Here is an 18651-nt window from a genome sequence, read left to right as displayed (position 1 = left end):
CCAAACATGAAACACACCTGACTCACCTGATGAATCCAGAAAACACATTTCTGATTTAAACTGTGGAATTCCTTTTTTTTCCCCCCCTATTATCTATTATTTTAATTCAATATTTTAATTTGTAGCGTATCTCCCATAAATCCCCGCGGCTCCGCGCAGCCGCAGTTGTGCCGCGGCAGTGACGCTGCAGAATCTGCTGCACAGATCATCACAGACACTGTAGACCCATCATAGACCCAACATAGACCCGTCACACACCCATCTACTCTCACCGAACCCCGCTCATACTTCACCCGCACAGAGGCGGGCCCTCCGCGCTCCGACTCAAACCTCTAAACCAGAAACATGAAGGAGACCGCGGCCAAACGACGCGACAAAGCGGCGGCTCGGGACAAGAAGGAGCCCAAAGAAGCGAAGGGCCCCGAACCTCAGGACGTGGAGATGCCCGAGGAAGAGGCGCCTCCTGCGGCCACAGCAGGAGAGCAAGACGGCCTCACTCTGGAGGGTAAGAGCCGGGATATACAGTCTCTGATACGGGCTCACTCTGGAGGATCAGAACGGGCCGAACCAGGCCACAGCGTCTCAACAGCCTCATCACAGCTGCATCTGTCTGACAGCCGGGCAGCATGTTAGCATGTTAGCATGTTAGCTCTAGTGCTAATAAACAAAACCTCACACTAGCGGCTCTTAAGAGCTTCAGACTGATATAAGTTCTTATTTAAACATAACATAATTTCCCGAACTCTCGGGACAGTTCGGATCTAGTCTGGACCTTATAACCCTGTTTTTGGTACAGTTTGGTGGATGTTTATGACGGAGAATATTCGCGGAGTCACGAAGCTAAGTTTAGATGCTAGCTCCTGTACGTGAAGCTTTTTTTGTTTTGTTTTGTAATTAATAATGATAAAGGTTTACAAAAGTTGTGGCAAAGTAGTAAAGTTCCACAATTAATAGTCAGAACAGGCAAAGTATTACATAGGGATGGAGATGAGGATAAGATTAAATTAAGTACATAATAATACAAAACGCAAAGAAAGGATAATCATAAATTATATGACCATATATCTATGCCTAAGGGGTTGTCTTAAGTTTTAGATCATCTATTACATTTTTTTTTTTACTTTTATAGCATCTTTCTTTTCCATAAATCTTACAAATGAGAAAAGACTCTTTACGAAATGTGATAAAGAATTTACCTATAACAAAGATTACATTTAAAATCATTTCACATTTTTGTCATGCATAAGAGTACCAAAAATCATGTCCTTGCTGTTGAAGTCTTTTAAATTTGGAATCCTGGGGAAAAGCCCGTAGTGTATATTGCTCCAAAAGGCTTTAGAAAACACATTCAAAAATTTAGTTTTTTTGTACAGTATTTAAATCACATAAAGAACAGCAACTGTCATTCATCCCAAAACACCGTCTAAGCAGTTCTTTAGAGGTGTATATGCCTGAAAGACATTTAGAAAACAATTTAGATAGAATTTGGATTTGAAATATAGGAGAAAAGAGCATCCTTAAAGAATTGTCTAATTTTGCAATTTGGAAGTTCGACAGTAGAGATGTTGAACCCATTTATCATAAGCTTAGGAAGGTATCTACAGTTAGGATTATGAAATAGGAAGAAGACTGTGTTCAAAATATTTTGAGGAATGGCCTTAGTGATTTTAGTAGATTCTTTCTTTTCTGTTTGCATGTCATATTTTCTTGAGAGTTCATCAAACGACATAAGATTACTATCGTCAGTCAGTATCAGGGACCAAATACCCTTTTCAAACTACTTTTGTACAAAAAGATTTATTTCTAACAGTTTTGAACAGGCAATTCTACAGGGGTGTATTGTGTGGACTATAGTTGTGCTTATAAATTTGTCTCCAGTATAAAAGGACTTTCTGATGAAAAGAGGAGTTGAGTGGGTACTGTTTTAACACTGATGTCACAGCTGAGAAGAAATCGTAAACCCCCTAAATTTGAAAATATTTTTACAGGAATAATAAACCAGAGAATATTTAGATATATATGTATATGGATGTATATAAGTCTAGATATACTCTCCATTTTGGTGAGCAGAATTCTACCAAGGATGGATAAATCTCTCTGTGCCCATTATTCAAAGAAGTAGTGCATATCTGGTCTCACCTAGGATTAAATCTGCTTTATGGTTTAGATCCCTGTAGTAGGGTGGTCTGGCCTCTCGTCTACGGTCTGGTCTCTGGTCTAACCCTGGCCTCTTGTGATGCAGATATCAAAGAGCATGTGCGACAGATCGAGAAAGCAGTTCAGGGGAAGGAGCCTCGTTTTGTCCTCCGCGCCCTCAGAGCTTTGCCCTCCATCAGCCGCAGACTCAATGCCAACGTGCTTCACAAAACCATCTCTGGCTTCTACACCAGCAATGCCAGCGCCAAGGACTACCTGCTGGCCTTCCTGGAGGAGGTAGGGCATCTGACGCACATGCAGGCAGGGGTGGGCATCTGACTATCTCGGGGGGACATCTGACTCTTTGTGTGTTGCAGCCCATGGAAATGTCAGAGGGGGATGTTCACTTCAGACCTCGCACAGGGAAGGCTGCGTCTGCTCCTCTACTCCCCGAGGTCGAGGCCTATCTTCAACTTCTACTGGTGATCCACCTCTGCACCACCAAGAACTACAGCCAGGTCTGCCCCGCTTTGCACCCCGCTTTGCGCCCCTTGTACCCTCTGTACCCTCTGTACCCTCTGTACCCTCTGTACACTCTGTACCCTCTGCATCCTCTGCATCCCCTTGTATCCTCTGCATCCCCTTGTATCCTCTGCATCCCCTTGTATCCTCTTGTATCTGCACCTCTTCTATAACATTTTGTTGTTTCTAACTCCGGTCTCAGTCCCGGTCTCAGTCCCGGTCTCAGTCCCGGTCTCAGTCCCGGTCTCAGTCCCGGTCTCAGTCCCGGTCTCAGTCCCGGTCTCAGTCCCGGTCTCAGTCCCGGTCTCAGTCCCGGTCTCAGTCCCGGTCTCAGTCCCAGTCTCAGTCCCGGTCTCTCTCTCTGGTCCAGGCTCAGAAGGTCTCTGATGACCTGATGCAGAAGATTTGCTCAAAGAACCGCAGAGCTCTGGACCTGGTCGCCGCTAAGTGTTTCTACTACCATGCCCGAGTCTACGAGTACCTCCAGCAACTGCACACCATACGCAGGTACTCTTCCCCCAACCTGGGGACTCCCACCTGGGTACTGGGTATTGACCGATAAATCCCTCCTCTGCTCCTCCTCTCTGCCCCTCCTTTGCACCTCCACCCTCAAGACATGACACTGATGCTTGTTTGTTTGTTTAGCTTCCTCCACACACGCCTCCGCACCTCCACCCTCAGACATGACACTGATGGGCAGGCCGTGCTATTGAACCTTCTCCTGAGGAACTACCTGGAGTTTAACCTGTACGACCAGGCGGAGAAGCTGGTCTCCAAGTCTGTGTTCCCCGAAGTGGCCAACAACAACGAGTGGGCCCGCTACCTCTACTACACAGGTACTACCAAATATGGCTGCGCCAATCCAGTTTTTTTTTTGGTGTTGATACTTTGCCGTTAGTCTCTGCTGATCCCCAATGCGGACCTGTGTGGCCCAGTATGGACCGATGCCGGGGCCTGGAGCATTTCTTTCCTTTAAACACAAACAGTGTTTGGTAAAATGATCCAAATGTGTTTTAGATCTGTGATTTACTGATGCAGCTACAATCGCTGCTGCTAATTTTGAGTGTCATAGATGTCACTACAAATCCCACAATTGGGACATATACTACTATTACTACTATTAACACAGTACTTGTACTTCCAGGGCGTATCAAGGCCATCCAGCTGGAGTATTCTGAGGCACGGCGTACTCTGACCAACGCTCTGAGGAAGGCTCCACAGCACACGGCCGTGGGATTCAAACAGACAGTATGACCTTTAACCTGACCTCTAACCCAGTGCTCTGAGGAAGGCGAGATTCAGAGAGGTTTAATGCATTTTAGTTTAACCAAGTGCTAATATAGAGGAGTTTGGTTTTGTTTAGATCTGGCTCAGTCCCTGGTTTAGGCCCCGGTTTAGTCCTGGTTCTGACCTTGGTCTTGTCCTCAGGTCCATAAACTCCTGATCGTGGTGGAACTGTTGTTGGGGGAGATCCCAGACCGACCGCAGTTCAGACAACCGTCCCTCAAGAGGTCCCTGCACCCATACTTCCTCCTAACACAGGGTAAGTATCGAGACCTGACCGAGACCTGACCGAGACCTGACCGAGACCTGACCGAGACCTGACCGAGACCTGACCGAGACCTCTGTGAGGACATGGTCAGATGGACTTAGACAGAATATTTGGTTTCTCTATTGTTAACTCTGCGAAGACACAATTCAAGATTTGTAATAATGATCTGATTTAAAAATTTTTAAATTTAAGACGTTCGGGTCCTCACGAGATGGGGGTCCTCACGAGATGGGGGTCCTCACGAGATGGGGGTCCTCACGAGATGGGGGTCCTCACGAGATGGGGGTCCTCACGAGATGGGGGTCCTCACGAGATGGGTCCTTTGAAAGTCCACCTGATATTCACGTTGTTACAACAACGTGACATGGCGTAATATTCCACATAATAAGGCTCACCTAAAGCCTGAGTAGAGCCGCTGCTCCTCCACGTCGAGAGGAGATGCCTCCTGCAACACCGCCCTGGGGAGGTGCAGCCTGTTCTGAAGTTCTAATGAACAAATGAGGGCAGTGTTCACATGTCACACAAACAATGCAACTGACGCCAGATGAAACCCATGAGAGAAGAGGCAAAAGTGTGTGTTTTTCTGTGCACATGGTGCAGACACGCTTCAGCAGTTTGTATCTTCACACTGGAACTACACGAACGGCACTCCAGCGTGAACATCACAGGTTGTACAGCCATCGTACAGGCCTCGTACAAAGCCCCTCACCTGGACGGAGACGTCCAGAGCATGAGCAACTTTTGGTGTTTAACGGGCTGCATCAGAGACTATGCCGCAGTGACGTAGCTACATCATTATCCGGAAAAAGTAGAAAGACACCAGCCACAAACTAGCAACAACTTAATTATACTGGGCGCACCGGCTAGCAAAAAGGATAGTCATGGACCCAGGCACGCTGCTGCCGAGCTGATTGCCTTGGTTGATGGGTTTAATATAATATATACACTAAAGCCACTCTCTCTGCCATTGTTCACAAAGTGACTAAACAAAACATCCAAAGGCACTTGCAGACCGCAGTGTACGCCCTGGACATGTCAACTATTTTTCTGATGTACAGGTCTAGTGACGGCCCTGGTCTGGAGGCATTTTATCTAACGGAGCTCTTTGTCTTTTTTTCTCTGCCCTCCCTCTCTTTCTTATACCCCCTTCTCTCTCTCTCCCTCCTTCTCCTTTTCTGTTTCTCTCTCAGCGGTGCGCACTGGAAACCTGTCCAAGTTTAACCAGGTGCTGGAGCAGTTCGGAGAAAAGTTCCAAACAGACGGAACCTACACCCTGATCATCCGCCTGAGACACAATGTCATCAAGACAGGTACTACTACAGCAAATAATACTACTACACACTACACCCTGATCATCTGCCTGAGACATCAAGATGGGTAACTAAATACTACTACTACTATAACTACTACTACTACTGCAGATTCAGTTGTACTCCCCCTGGTGTGTCCTGTTGTCCTGAGGTCTCCTGATGTCTGTTTTGTCTCAAAGTGCAGAAGTATACCCGAGTACGCCTGTGTTTACGCCCATGTATTGTCCCGTTTGAGGCACACGTGTGCGTCTGTGCGTGTGTTGGGGTGTCTGTGCGTGTGTTTGTGTGTGTGCGTATGTGCGTGTGTCTGTGTGTCTGTGCGTGTGTCTGTGTGTGTTTGTGTGTCTGTGCGTGTGTGCGTGTGTCTGTGCGTGTGTCTGTGTGTGTGTTTGTGTGTCTGTGCGTGTGTTTGTGTGTCTGTGCGTGTGTCTGTGCCTGTGTTTGTGTGTCTGTGCGTGTGTTTGTGCCTGTGTTTGTGCCTGTGTTTGTGTGTCTGTGTGTGTGTCTGTGTGTGTGTCTGTGTGTGTGTCTGTGTGTGTGTCTGTGTGTGTGTCTGTGCGTGTGTCTGTGCGTGTGTCTGTGCGTGTGTCTGTGCGTGTGTCTGTGCGTGTGTCTGTGCGTGTGTCTGTGCGTGTGTTTGTGTGTCTGTGCATGTCTATCCCTGATCCCTGCTCTAGCCTTGAAGCTGTTTATTTCCTGGATCATTGTGGGACAGTGGGATTAACTCTTTCATTACCAGAGCTCAATATCGGCCGACTAGTATCGGTGCTTTTGGTCGATATATCGGGTCACTCCTAATGTAACCCACTGATGAGCCTCTGGTGAGACGTTGGTTTGTTTAGTGTCACATTTAGAACATTTTTGGATCTAATCTGCTGTAGTCAGTGTCCATCACATAAATGTGTCCCCTTTTTTGTCTCAGGTGTGTGTATGATCAGCCTCTCACCTGTCGTCCTCTGTCCTCTTTTGTCCTGTCTCCTTGTCTCATATTTTGTCCCGTCTCCGTGTCTCATATTTTGTCCTATTGTCTTCATATCATCTCCTTGTCTCTCGTCTTATCTTCATATCGTCTCCTTGTCTCTTGTCTTATCTTCACATCGTCTCCATGTTTCCTCATCCCTTGTCTACTTGTCTCCCTGTCGCATCGTCTCATCGTCTTCTCTCTCTCTTCAGGCGTTCGTATGATCAGCCTTTCGTACTCGAGGATCTCTTTGAGCGACATCGCCCTCAAACTGCAACTTGACAGTCCAGAAGACGCAGAGTTCATTGTGGCCAAGGTACAGGGACAAGGGGAGGGGCACTGAACACGGTGGGCGGACTGAACGCGGTGGGGGTCTAACCAGGTCTAACCCCCTGTGTTCAGGCGATCCGGGACGGCGTGATCGAGGCCAGTATAAACCACGAGAAAGGCTTCGTTCAGTCCAAAGAGACGATGGACATCTACGGCACCAGAGAACCTCAACTCGCATTCCACCAACGCATCTCCTTCTGCCTGGACATACACAACATGTCTGTGAAGGTGAGAAGGTCCTCAACATGTCCCCCATGTGTCTGTGATGATGAGGCATGGCTCAGATTTGGACCTGGACCAAAACCCAGACAAGTGCAGAAGAAGTCAGTCTTGAGCTGTTTATGATCTGGTGTCTCAGCTCAGTCTGGTTTGGTCCGGTTTGACTTCAGTCTGTGTCAGGGCAGGGTTTGTTGAGTTCAGGCTGGATTTTCGATATGGACTTGTCGTTCTCTACATGATGGATTGAATCGTTTTTTGGGTCAGAATTTCTCATGGGACTTTTTTCTTTGCGCTACAGAGAAAGAATGAGTTATGTTTGTTTTGATTTCTGTTTAGAGCTGAGAGAGTGGAGTAGAGTGTTTGTATGACTCACTAGATTCTTTAGACTTGCTACTGAAGCGTTGACTTCTCATGTTCATGTTTGATACTACATTTAGAACAGTTTTTTGGGGTTTTGTCTCACAGGCTTAATTAGTTTCAATATTATAATTTATGGTCCAAATTTCCTCCAGCGTTGTATTGCTTCAGTGTCATCAACCTGTATCTGAGCCGACAGTGCCACCCTGTGTCCAAACAGGGAAGTGAAACAAAGACGCTTCACAGGTTTGATCCTGTGACAGACCAGTAAGACCGAATACTGTATGACCTCTGACCCCAAACCCACAGAGAGCTCAGGCTGCAGTACCAGGCTCACACTGCAGAGGACTCACTGTTTGTTTTGTGTTTCAGGCCATGAGATTCCCCCCCAAAGCCTACAACAAGGACCTGGAGTCTGCTGAGGTACGGGAGGGCATCTGGGGGAGGGCATCTGGGGGAGGGCATCTGGGGGAGGGCATCTGGGGGAGGGCATCTGGGGGAGGGCATCTGGGGGAGGGCATCTGGCTTACTATGGTGTGTTGCAGGAGCGGAGGGAGAGGGAGCAGCAAGACCTTGAGTTTGCCAAAGAGATGGCCGAAGATGATGATGACAGTTTCCCCTGAGGTCCAGTCCCTGGTCCAGTCCCTGGTCCAGTCCCTGGTCCAGACTCTCAGTCTGGAGTTCCTTCTGAGTTCTGCGTGTTCTGACCTGTTGCTGTAAAAGTCTAATAAACACATGCCTTTGTCTAAGTCATTTTGTGTCATTCAGAATTTTTCGCTTTCACTTTTGAAATAAAAATGACTTTTATCCTCATGATTTCCTCATACAAGTTCAGACCAGCTCCTGAAGCAGTTAGTGAGGATCGTTTGGATCCGACAGAAACAGGAGTCCTTCACTTTGGTTCTGTTTAACCCTTAGGCTTTTTAAAGTCACACTCACGTCCCTCAGGACATAAATGTCCACTCTTAAAAACGGCTGTAAAATGATCAGATTCATATTTTTCTTTTTCTTGTTTTTTTTTTTTTCTTTTGGAATAAATCCACAGGTTGACCCACACATATTTAACCCTTTAAAGTTTGAAAACAGATTCCACATGTTGAGGAAAAATGGCTCTTAAGATCTTACATAAACTGAAGCCAGATTATATGAACATCTTTATAACAGACTATGTGTATGCAAATAAGAATATAAATACACACTAGAAGTGTATAACAAACTATCACAGACTATAAAAGTGTATATATAATGGACTAAGTGTATATAGGTATAACAGTCTGTATAAATACATATAAGTATAATGTGTCTGAGAGACTAAGGATTGCCTAAAATTTGAAGTTTGTGGCAGTTTTAGTTTTTGTGAAGCTTCAGTGTAAAATCATTACATTGATTATATCAATCATAATGGAGCTTTAAGAAAGAAATGTGAAGAGACATGTGAAGAGACATACAGAGTGTGAAGAGAGAGACATACAGAGTGTGAAGAGAGACATACAGAGTGTGAAGAGAGAGACATACAGAGTGTGAAGAGAGACATACAGAGTGTGAAGAGAGAGACATACAGAGTGTGAAGAGAGAGACATACAGAGTGTGAAGAGAGAGAGACATACAGAGTGTGAAGAGAGAGACATACAGAGTGTGAAGAGAGAGACATACAGAGTGTGAAGAGAGAGGGAAATAGAGAGTGTGAAGAGAGAGAGAGAGACATACAGAGTGTGAAGAGACAGACATACAGAGTGTGAAGAGAGAGACATACAGGGTGTGAAGAGAGAGAGACATACAGAGTGTGAAGAGAGAGAGACATACAGAGTGTGAAGAGAAAGACATACAGAGTGTGAAGAGAGAGACATACAGAGTGTGAAGAGAGAGAGACATACAGAGTGTGAAGAGAGAGGGAAATAGAGAGTGTGAAGAGAGAGAGAGACATACAGAGTGTGAAGAGACAGACATACAGAGTGTGAAGAGAGAGACATACAGAGTGTGAAGAGAGAGAGACATACAGAGTGTGAAGAGAGAGAGACATACAGAGTGTGAAGAGAGAGGGAAATAGAGAGTGTGAAGAGAGAGAGAGACATACAGAGTGTGAAGAGACAGACATACAGAGTGTGAAGAGAGAGACATACAGGGTGTGAAGAGAGAGACATACAGAGTGTGAAGAGAGAGAGACATACAGAGTGTGAAGGAGAGAGACATACAGAGTGTGAAGAGAGAGAGAGACATACAGAGTGTGAAGAGAGAGACATACAGAGTGTGAAGAGAGAGAGACATACAGAGTGTGAAGAGAGAGAGACATACAGAGTGTGAAGAGAGAGAGAGAGACATACAGAGTGTGAAGAGAGAGAGAGACATACAGAGTGTGAAGAGAGAGAGACATACAGAGTGTGAAGAGAGAGAGAGAGACATACAGAGTGTGAAGAGAGAGAGACATACAGAGTGTGAGCGGGGCAGAGAGGGGAGAAAGAGGAGGAGAGACACATCTTCAGGTCTGGGACAGGCCCAGACAGTTTACGGTTTATCCAGTTTATCCGGGTTTATCCAGGGGGCAGAGCCTGGAGTTTCTCATGTTTCCAAACTGCAGAGTCTCCATCCTCATCTTCCTCCAATAGAGAAAGTAGAAGTATTAGTAGTAGTAATAGTAGTAGCAGTAGTAATACCACTAGTAGTAGTAGTAATATCAGTAGCAGTATTAGTAGTAGTAGTATTTGCAGTAGTAGTTGCAATAGTAGTAGTAGTAGCAGTAACAGTAGTAGTAGTAGCAGTAGGAGTAGTAGTGCAGTAGTAGTGGTAACAGTAGTAGTTGCATAGTACTAGTAGTAGTAGTAGTGGTAGTAGTAGCATAGTAGTAGTAGTAGTGGTAGTAGTAGTAGTTATAGTTGTAGTAGTAGCATAATAGTAGTAGTAGTAGTAGTAGTAGTAGTAGTAGTAGTACCCCTAGTAGTAGTAGTAGTAATAGTAGTAGCAGTATAAGTAGTAGTATCATAGTAGTAGTAGTAACAGTAGTAGTAGTACCCCTAGTAGTAGTAATAGTAGCAGTGGTAGCATAGTAGTGGTAGCATAGTACTAGTAGTAGTAGTGGTAGTAGTAGCATAGTAGTAGTAGTAGTAGTAGTAGTAGTAGTAGTAGTAGTAGTAGTAGTAGTAGTAGTAATAGTTATAGTTGTAGTAGTAGTAGCATAATAGTAGTAGTAGTAGTTGTAGTAGTAGTAATAATAACAGTAGTAGTAGTAGTACCCCTAGTAGTAGTAGTAGCATATTACTAGTAGTAGTAGTACTCGTAGTAGTAGTAGTCGTAGTAGTTGTAATAGTAGTCGTAGTAGTAGTAGTAGTAGTAGTTATAGTTGTAGTAGTAGTAGTAGCATAATAGTAGTAGTAGTAGTAGTAGTAGTAGTAGTAGTAGTAGTAATAACAGTAGTAGTAGTAGTACCCCTAGTAGTAGTAGTAGCATAGTACTAGTAGTAGTAGTACTCGTAGTAGTAGTAGTAGCATAGTAGTAGTCGTAGTAGTAGTATTAGTAGTAGTAGTAGTAGTAGTTTAAGCAGCAGCAGCAGCAGTAGTAGTACTAGTAGTAGTCATAACAGTAGTAGTACCCCTAGTAGTAGTAGTAATAGTAGTAGCAGTATAAGTAGTAGTAGCATAGTAGTAGTAGTAGTAGTAGTAGCAGTAGTAGTAGTAGTACCCCTAGTAGTAGTAGTAGTAATAGTAGTAGCAGTATAAGTAGTAGTAGTTGTAGTAGTAGCATAGTAGTAGTAGTAGTAGTAACAGTAGTAGTAGTAGTACCCCTAGTAGTAGTAGTAGCATAGTATTAGTAGTAGTAGTACTCGTAGTAGTAGTAGTAGCATAGTAGTAGTAGTAGTAGCCGTAATAGTAGTAGTAGTAGTTTAAGCAGCAGCAGCAGTAGTAGTAGTAGTAGTAGTAGTAATAACAGTAGTAGTACCCCTAGTAGTAGTAATAATAGTAGTAGCAGTATAAGTAGTAGTAGCATAGTAGTAGTAGTAGTAGCAGTAGTAGTAGTAGTACCCCTAGTAGTAGTAGTAGTAGTAATAGTAGTAGCAGTATAAGTAGTAGTAGTAGTAGCATAGTAGTAGTAGTAGTAGTAGTCGTAGAAGTAGTAGGATAGAAGTAGTAGCATAATAGTAGTAGTAGTTGTAGTAGTAGTCGTAGTAGTAGTGGCAGTAGTAGCATAGTAGTAGTAGTAGTAGCATAGTAGTAGTAGTAATAGTAGTAATAGTAGTAGCATAGTAGTAGTAGTAGTTGTAGTAGTAGTAGTAGTAGTAGTTGTAGTAGTAGTCGTAGTAGTAGTAGTAGTAGTAGTCGTCGTCGTCGTCGTAGTAGTAGTCGCCGTCATCGTCGTTGTAGTAGTAGTAGTAGTCGCCGTCATCGTCGTAGTAGTATTAGTAGTAGTAGTAGTAGTAGTAGTAGTAGTAGTAGTGGTAGTAGTAGTAGTAGTAGTAGTAGTAGTAGTAGTAGTAGTCGTCGTCGTCGTCGTCGTCGTAGTAGTAGTCGCCGTCATCGTCGTAGTAGTAGTATTAGTAGTAGTGGTAGTAGTAGTAGTGGTAGTAGTGGTAGTAGTAGTAGTAGTAGTAGTAGTAGTAGTAGTAGTAGTAGTAGTAGTAGTAGTAGTAGTTGTGGAGGAGGTTGTTCCAGACCAGGCTGCACAAACAGCTGCACTTTGCCTTTTATAGAACTATGACCTTTTTTGACCTTTTTCTCTGGGACAGGTTCAGTCTGTAGAGTCTGGACCTACAGGGACTTCACTCACTGTGGGTTGAACCAGTTTGTGTCTTTAACTGTTTGTAGGTTTGAAATAGACCAGAATAGTTACACTTTTCCTTCTCGGTTCAGATTCCCTGTTGTCCTGTTTTTGGTTTTTTTTTTGGCTCTCTTGGATCTGTTCAAGGCCCATTTTGGAGAGCGGGCTTCCTCCACACGTCCCGGTCTATTTCAACACAAACGTGACCATAACTCTAACCCCTAAAACTAACCCCCAACACAGAGGACCCAGGGAGAAAGGCCACAGATGCCATTTTTATAACGCTAAAAATGCTGCAGAGTCCACAAAACGTTCAGTGTTATTAAGCAAAAACCAATTTAAATCCAAATAATTATTGCGTCTCATTGTCAGTGTGAATGGAGAAATACAGTGGGACAAAAAAGTATTAATTCAGCCACCAATTGTGCAAGTTTTTACGCTTAAAAAGATGAGAGAGGCCTGTCATTTTCCTCATAGGTTCACTTCAACTATGAGACAGAATGAAGGGAAAGAATCCAGGAAATCACATTGTAGGATTTGGAATGAATTGACTGGTAAATTGACGTGTAACTTCTTCTTTAAGAGGCTCCTCTGTCCTCCACTAATTACCTGTTTGAACTCGCCAAGACCAAAGAGATCAACTGTGGGAGCAATTTAAAATGGAGGACATAAAAGACCACTGATAATCTCCCTCAATCTCATCCCGTGGGGTCAAAATAATCACAAGAACGGTGAGCGAAAATGACCCGCAGAGAGCTGAGACCATCAGTGACACATTACGCCACCAGGGACTCAAATCCTGCAGCGCCAGACGTGTCCAGGCCCGTCTGAAGTTTGCTAAAAAAGCATTTGGATGTTTCAGAAAAGGACTGGGAGAATGTCACACAGTCAGACAAAACATAAATAGAAGTTGGAGCTAAAGGAAAAACTATGTCATTCACTTTGGCTTTTCTCGGATCCTGTATAAACCTCCTCCTGTTTGTTCCAGGTTTGGATTTATGGGGCTGTTACATAAACTATTTTCTTTTTCCTGAGAGGGAGAGAGGAGGGAGAACAGGAGGAAGGAGAGAGGAGGGAGAACAGGAGAGAGGAGGGAGATCAGGAGGAAGGAGAGAGGAGGGAGAACAGGAGGAAGGAGAGAGGAGGGAGAACAGGAGGAAGGAGAGAGGAGGGAGGACAGGAGGAAGGAGAGAGGAGGGAGAACAGGAGGAAGGAGAGAGGAGGGAGAACAGGAGCAGCAGCTGGGGAGGAACAGGTGTCATCACTTCTGTTTTGCTGTGCGTGATGTGGATTTGTGCTGATGGTGAAATGTGGGACAGCACTGACTCAACTACAACCCCAATTCCAATGAAGTTGTAACGCTGTGTGAACAAAATACGAAATACAATGATTTGCAAATCCCTTTCAACCTATATTGATCTGAATAAACCATAAAGACATGATATTTACTGTTCAAACTGATAAACTTTATTGTTTTTATGCAAATATTCACTCATTGTCAATTTGATGTTTGCAGCATGTTCCAATAAAACTGGGACAGGGGCAACAAAAGAATGGGAAAATTGAGGAATGCTTAAAATCCACCTGTTTGGAACATTCCACAGGTGAACAGGTTAAATGGAAACAGGTGAGTGTCATGACGGGGAATAAAAGGAGCGTCACCGGAGGAATCAATCATTCACAAGCGAGAACGGGGCGAGGTTCACCACTGTGTGAGCAAATAGTCCAACAGTCTAAGAACAATGTTTATCTACGGTTCATAATATCATCAAATGCTTGACGCTTACGTGCCCAAAACCAACACTGAATGACCTTTGACCCCTCAGGCGGTACTGTATTAAAAACAGAGTCCAGAGTCAAACGAGTCCACATTTCATATATTTTTTGGGAATCATGGACATCAAAAGTTCAAAAGCCTCTCTGATGGTCTGGGGGTGTCCCCGTGTCTCTGTGATGGTCTGGGGGTGTGTTCGTGCCTCTCTGATGGTCTGGGGGTGTGTCCATGCCTCTCTGATGGTCTGGGGGTGTCCCCGTGTCTCTGTGATGGTCTGGGGGTGTTCCCGTGTCTCTGTGATGGTCTGGGGGTGTCCCCGTGTCTCTGTGATGGTCTGGGGGTGTCCCCGTGTCTCTGTGATGGTCTGGGGGTGTGTCCGTGTCTCTGTGATGGTCTGGGGGTGTGTCCGTGTCTCTGTGATGGTCTGGGGGTGTGTCCGTGCCTCTCTGATGGTCTGGGGGTGTGTCCGTGCCTCTCTGATGGTCTGGGGGTGTGTCCGTGCCTCTCTGATGGTCTGGGGGTGTGTCCGTGCCTCTGTGATGGTCTGGGGGTGTGTTCGTGCCCATTAAAGTTGAAAGGTACATACAGGTTTTGGAGCAACATAAGCTGCTCCAAACAACAACTTTTTCAGGGACGTTCCTGTTTATTTGAGCAGGACAATGCCGAGCCACATTCTGCACGTCTTACAACAGCGAGGCTTTGTAGTAAAATAGTGCAGGTACTAGACTGGCCTGTAGTCCAGACCAGTCTCCCATTGAAAATGTGTGGCATATTATGAAGCGCAAACTACAACAACGGAGACTCCGGACGGCTGAGCAACTGAAGTTGTACATTCAGCGAGACTGGGAAAGGATTCCTCCTGCAAAGCTTCAACAACTAGTGTCCTCAGTTCCCAAACACTTATTGATTGTTGTTAAAAGGAAAGGTGATGTAACACAGTGGTAAACATGCCCCTGTCTTTGTAGTTTATTCAGTTCAATATGGATTGAAAAGGATTTGCAAATCATTGTATTCTGTATTTATTTATTTATATTTTTAAGTTATACACAGCGTCCCAACTTCATTGGAATTGGAGTTGTACTTCTGCTTAAGTACTTCTCTGTACTACTACTGCATATGTAGTGGGATTGTCTGCTTTCCCTTTCTGTCCTTGAAAGTACTACTGTGGGCTCCACCCTTGACCCCGCCCTCCTAGTTAGGAACTATTTAAGCCACCTGTTCCCAATATGGCGCTCTCTGCTGCTGACACTCTGTCTGCTGCTGTACTTTGGGTTGACTGCGAGGTTGGAAAGAGGCTCTTGATATATGGGTTAAATTGTAAGTTAATCTAATTTATTTTCATTAGTCCTGCTCTGCACTGTTGGTCTGGGGGTGTCAAACCATGGTAGATCTGCGACGGGGCTGGTTTAATTCCTGCTGGTAAGTTGGTTGTAAGGCAGAATGTTGTAATACAGATGAGCCTTTTTAACATTTTGTTGTTTTTCAGGCTAAACCTGCTGCTGTTATTTTGTTCGGAGTTTTGCAAACTGTTTTTGCTCTCAGTTTTGTACATTGTCTTGCATCCCAACTGGAGTCTAATTATCTTCTTTTGTTTCAGCGACGCTGGGTGCCCTCTGGTGGTTGGGCTGGGCACATTGGTGAGGTTCCCCCTCCTTTGCATGTGATTTAGTGCACTGGGATCAGGAGTTTAGTTTCATGCACTTTTCATTTTGCTGTGTCCACTGAGGTGAGTCTGTGGTCCCTGGGCACACCCACGATGGTCTGCTCACCACTGATGGCCCCAGCTAGATTATTTTGGTTCTTATGGTAATTTTAAACTGTTTTATTCCTAGGCCTATTTGAAATACCAACTTAACTGTTAGCTTGTCTTTGAAATAAAATTAAAACTTTTTTATCTTTTTAACTTCATGTTGTAATAAATTTTAGGTGTCCTGTTTAACTTTATTTTGTTTTAGCCATATTTTAGAATATTTGAAAGAAAAACCTTTTTAAATAAAATAATTTTAATCGTTTGTCATGTCTCATCTTTTAATTCAGGATCTTATCTGTGTCTTTTACTCTGTAAATTTGATTGTGACCCTTGGGCCTTAAGACCCCCCCCCCCCCCCCCCCCCCAACAAAAAAAAAAAACCCAAAAAAAAACAAAAACAAAACATACCCTCGGCGGGGTGACCCGTGCTGCCACACATAGTACTACAAACACACAGCATACTACAACAACACAGTACTACAGAGACATGTACTGCAGTAATAAAGCTGTCACTAGACCAGGACTAGACCAGGACTCTGCAGACCTAAGCAGGTCCAGGAGGAGGGAGAGAGGAGGGGGAAAAGAACAGGAGGACAACAGAAGGAGGGAGAGAAAGAGGAGGATAACGGGAGGAGGACAATAGGAGGAGGAGAAATGGAGGGAGGAGGAGGGAGAACTGAAGGAGGTGAAGAGAGAGAGAGAGGTGGAAACGGGGAGGAGAACAGGAGGTGGGAGAGAGGGGGAGATGAACAGGAGGAGGACAACAGAGGGAGAGAGAAAAGTAGGATGAGAACAGGAGGAGGGTGAACTGGAGGAGGTGAAGAGGGAGAGAGAAGGGGAACAGGAGGAGGAGAACAGGATAAGGGAGAGCAGGAGGGGGGAGTGAGGAGGAGGAGAACAAAAGGACAAGAGAAGGGAGGAGAGAGAAGAGGAGGGAGAACAGGAGGAGGGAGAGTGGAGGAGGTGAAGAGGGAGAGAGGAGGGGGACAGGAGAGGGGAGAACAAGAGGAGGGAGAGGAAGAGAGAGAACTGAAGGAGATGAACAGGAAGAGGTGGAGGGAGAAAAAGAGGAGGAGAACAGGAGGAGGGAGAGTGGAGGAGGTGAAGAGGGAGAGAGGAGAACAGGAGGAGATGAGCAGGAGGAGGGAGAACAGGAGGAGATAAGCAGGAGGAGGGAGAACAGGAGGGAGGAGGGAGGAGAGAGGAGGAGGAAGAAAAGGAGGACAGAAAACAGGAGGAGGGAGAGTGGAGGAGGTGAAGAAGGAGAGAAACGTCCCCCCGGCGGAAGGTGAAGAAGGAGAGAGGAGGAGAACAGGAGGAGGGAGAGAAGAGGAGGGAGAACAAGAGGGGGAGAATGGGAGGAACAGGAGGAAAAGAACAGGAGGAAGGAGAGAGGAGGAGGAGAACAGGAAAAGGAGAGGGGAGGAGGGAGAAGAACAGGAGAACAGGAGGAGGAGAACAGGAGGACAACAGAAGAGAGGAGAGAGAAGAGGAGGAGAACGGGAGGGGGGAGTGGAGGAGGTGAAGAGGAGAACATGAGGAGGCAGAACAGGAGGAGGAGAACGGCAGGAGGGAGAGTGGAGGCAGTGAAGAGGAGAACAGGAGGAGGAAGAACAGGAGGAGGTGAAGAGGGAGAGAGAGAAGGGAGAACAGGAGGAGTACAGGAGAGAGAACAAAAGGAAGGAGAGAGGAGGAGGAGAACAGGAGCAGCAGTTGGGGAGTAACAGGTGTCTTCACTTCTGTTTTGCTGTTAAACCTGTGTCCTAATGTTTTTTTGTAAAGTATAAACATCATGACATGACACTGCAAAGTACTAATACTGCAGTACCACAGTAAAAGTACAGAGACTGCAGTCACTGTTGTTCTGGAGGAAGTGCGTGATGAGGATTTGTGCTGATGGTGAAATGTGGGACAGCACTGACTCAGATCAACTACTTCTGCTTAAGTACTTCTGTCTGTGTACTTCTACTGCATAGTACTATAAACACACAGCATACTACAACAACACAGTACTACAGAGACATGTACTGTAGTAATAAAGCTGTCCAAAAAACAGGACTAAACCAGGACTTCGCAGACTTAAACAGGTTCGGTCCGGGCCCCTGTCCTCGCACCTGGGCACACCTAGTCCTGCTCGCGGTGCACTGTGGGAGTTAGAGTCCCCGTCCTTCGTGACGCACAGTGACGCAGGTGAAATCGCGGGTTTTCGTGGATGAGTCGCATGTGAGTCGGAATGGAAACCCCGCCACGCGCCCCGAATATAAACCCCACGAGCCCAATGGAAGCGCGAGCCTGCACACGGACACGCGCACCGAGATATGAGCACGAGCACAGGTGAGCGCGCACGCACAGACGCACTTCTGTCACTTATTTCACACTTCTGCGCCTGTCCTCTGTCCCGGGACTGGACCAAGACTGAACCAGGTCTAAATCAGGTCTCGGTCTGGTTCTGGTGAGTCCTAAACCTCCTCAGTGTCTCGTTTCCTTGTTTCCTTGTTTCTTTTCCTTATGTCCTTGTTTTATCTCCTCTTGGCGCTGTGGAATGACTGGAATCCACGGACACGTCTCTTGTCGTTTGCGCGCGCCAGGATCATAAAGAGCTGTTGTTATTATTATCATCATGTGTGTTTAAACGTGTTATTTTTATAAACGTGTTTCTGTGCTGCGTCACAGAGCGCGAGCGCAGAGACAAACTCTGAAAACTTCAGATTTGAACTTCAGATTAAAGCGCGAGGAGCAGAGTGTGTGTAGGATCTGTGTGTATACAACATGTGTGAAGTGTGTGTGTGTATATATATGCAACATATATGAAGTGTGTATATACAACATATATGAAGTGTGTATATACAACATATATGAAGCGTGTATATACAACATGTATGACGTGTGTGTATGCAACATTTGTGAAGTGTGTGTATATGCAACATATAATAGTAGTAGAAACAATACTCTCTCCTGCAGTAGTAGTAGTAGTAGGACCAGTGCTCTTGACTG

At 45.2% G+C, this 18651-nt stretch overlaps 1 protein-coding gene across 1 annotated transcript; it reads left to right on the top strand.

The window, feature by feature from the left end:
• Positions 1–167: 167 nt before the first annotated feature.
• psmd3 (proteasome 26S subunit, non-ATPase 3) lies at positions 168–8136 on the top strand. Its single transcript, XM_033970482.2, has 12 exons — positions 168–505; positions 2243–2433; positions 2514–2654; positions 3029–3165; positions 3304–3494; positions 3803–3906; positions 4087–4201; positions 5401–5520; positions 6694–6797; positions 6884–7039; positions 7760–7810; positions 7933–8136. Exons 1-12 carry the CDS (start codon positions 346–348, stop codon positions 8008–8010), a joined length of 1548 nt encoding a protein of 515 aa, XP_033826373.1. The 5' UTR covers positions 168–345; the 3' UTR covers positions 8011–8136.
• The last annotated feature ends 10515 nt before the right edge of the window (positions 8137–18651 follow it).

The sequence above is a fragment of the Periophthalmus magnuspinnatus genome, chromosome 8 (genome assembly GCF_009829125.3).
Source record: "Periophthalmus magnuspinnatus isolate fPerMag1 chromosome 8, fPerMag1.2.pri, whole genome shotgun sequence".
Taxonomy (NCBI): Eukaryota; Metazoa; Chordata; class Actinopteri; order Gobiiformes; family Gobiidae; genus Periophthalmus; species Periophthalmus magnuspinnatus.
Note: the sequence above shows the minus strand (reverse complement) of the source record. Positions and strands in the feature narration are given on the sequence as shown.

Bases quoted from the DNA above. Each gene is read 5' to 3' on its own strand.
- psmd3 (XM_033970482.2), top strand. From the start codon at position 346: ATGAAGGAGACCGCGGCCAAACGACGCGACAAAGCGGCGGCTCGGGAC. The intron at 5,521-6,693 runs GTACTACTACAG...CTCTCTCTTCAG, and splicing joins ACACAATGTCATCAAGACAG to GCGTTCGTATGATCAGCCTT. The intron at 6,798-6,883 runs GTACAGGGACAA...CCCTGTGTTCAG, and splicing joins CAGAGTTCATTGTGGCCAAG to GCGATCCGGGACGGCGTGAT.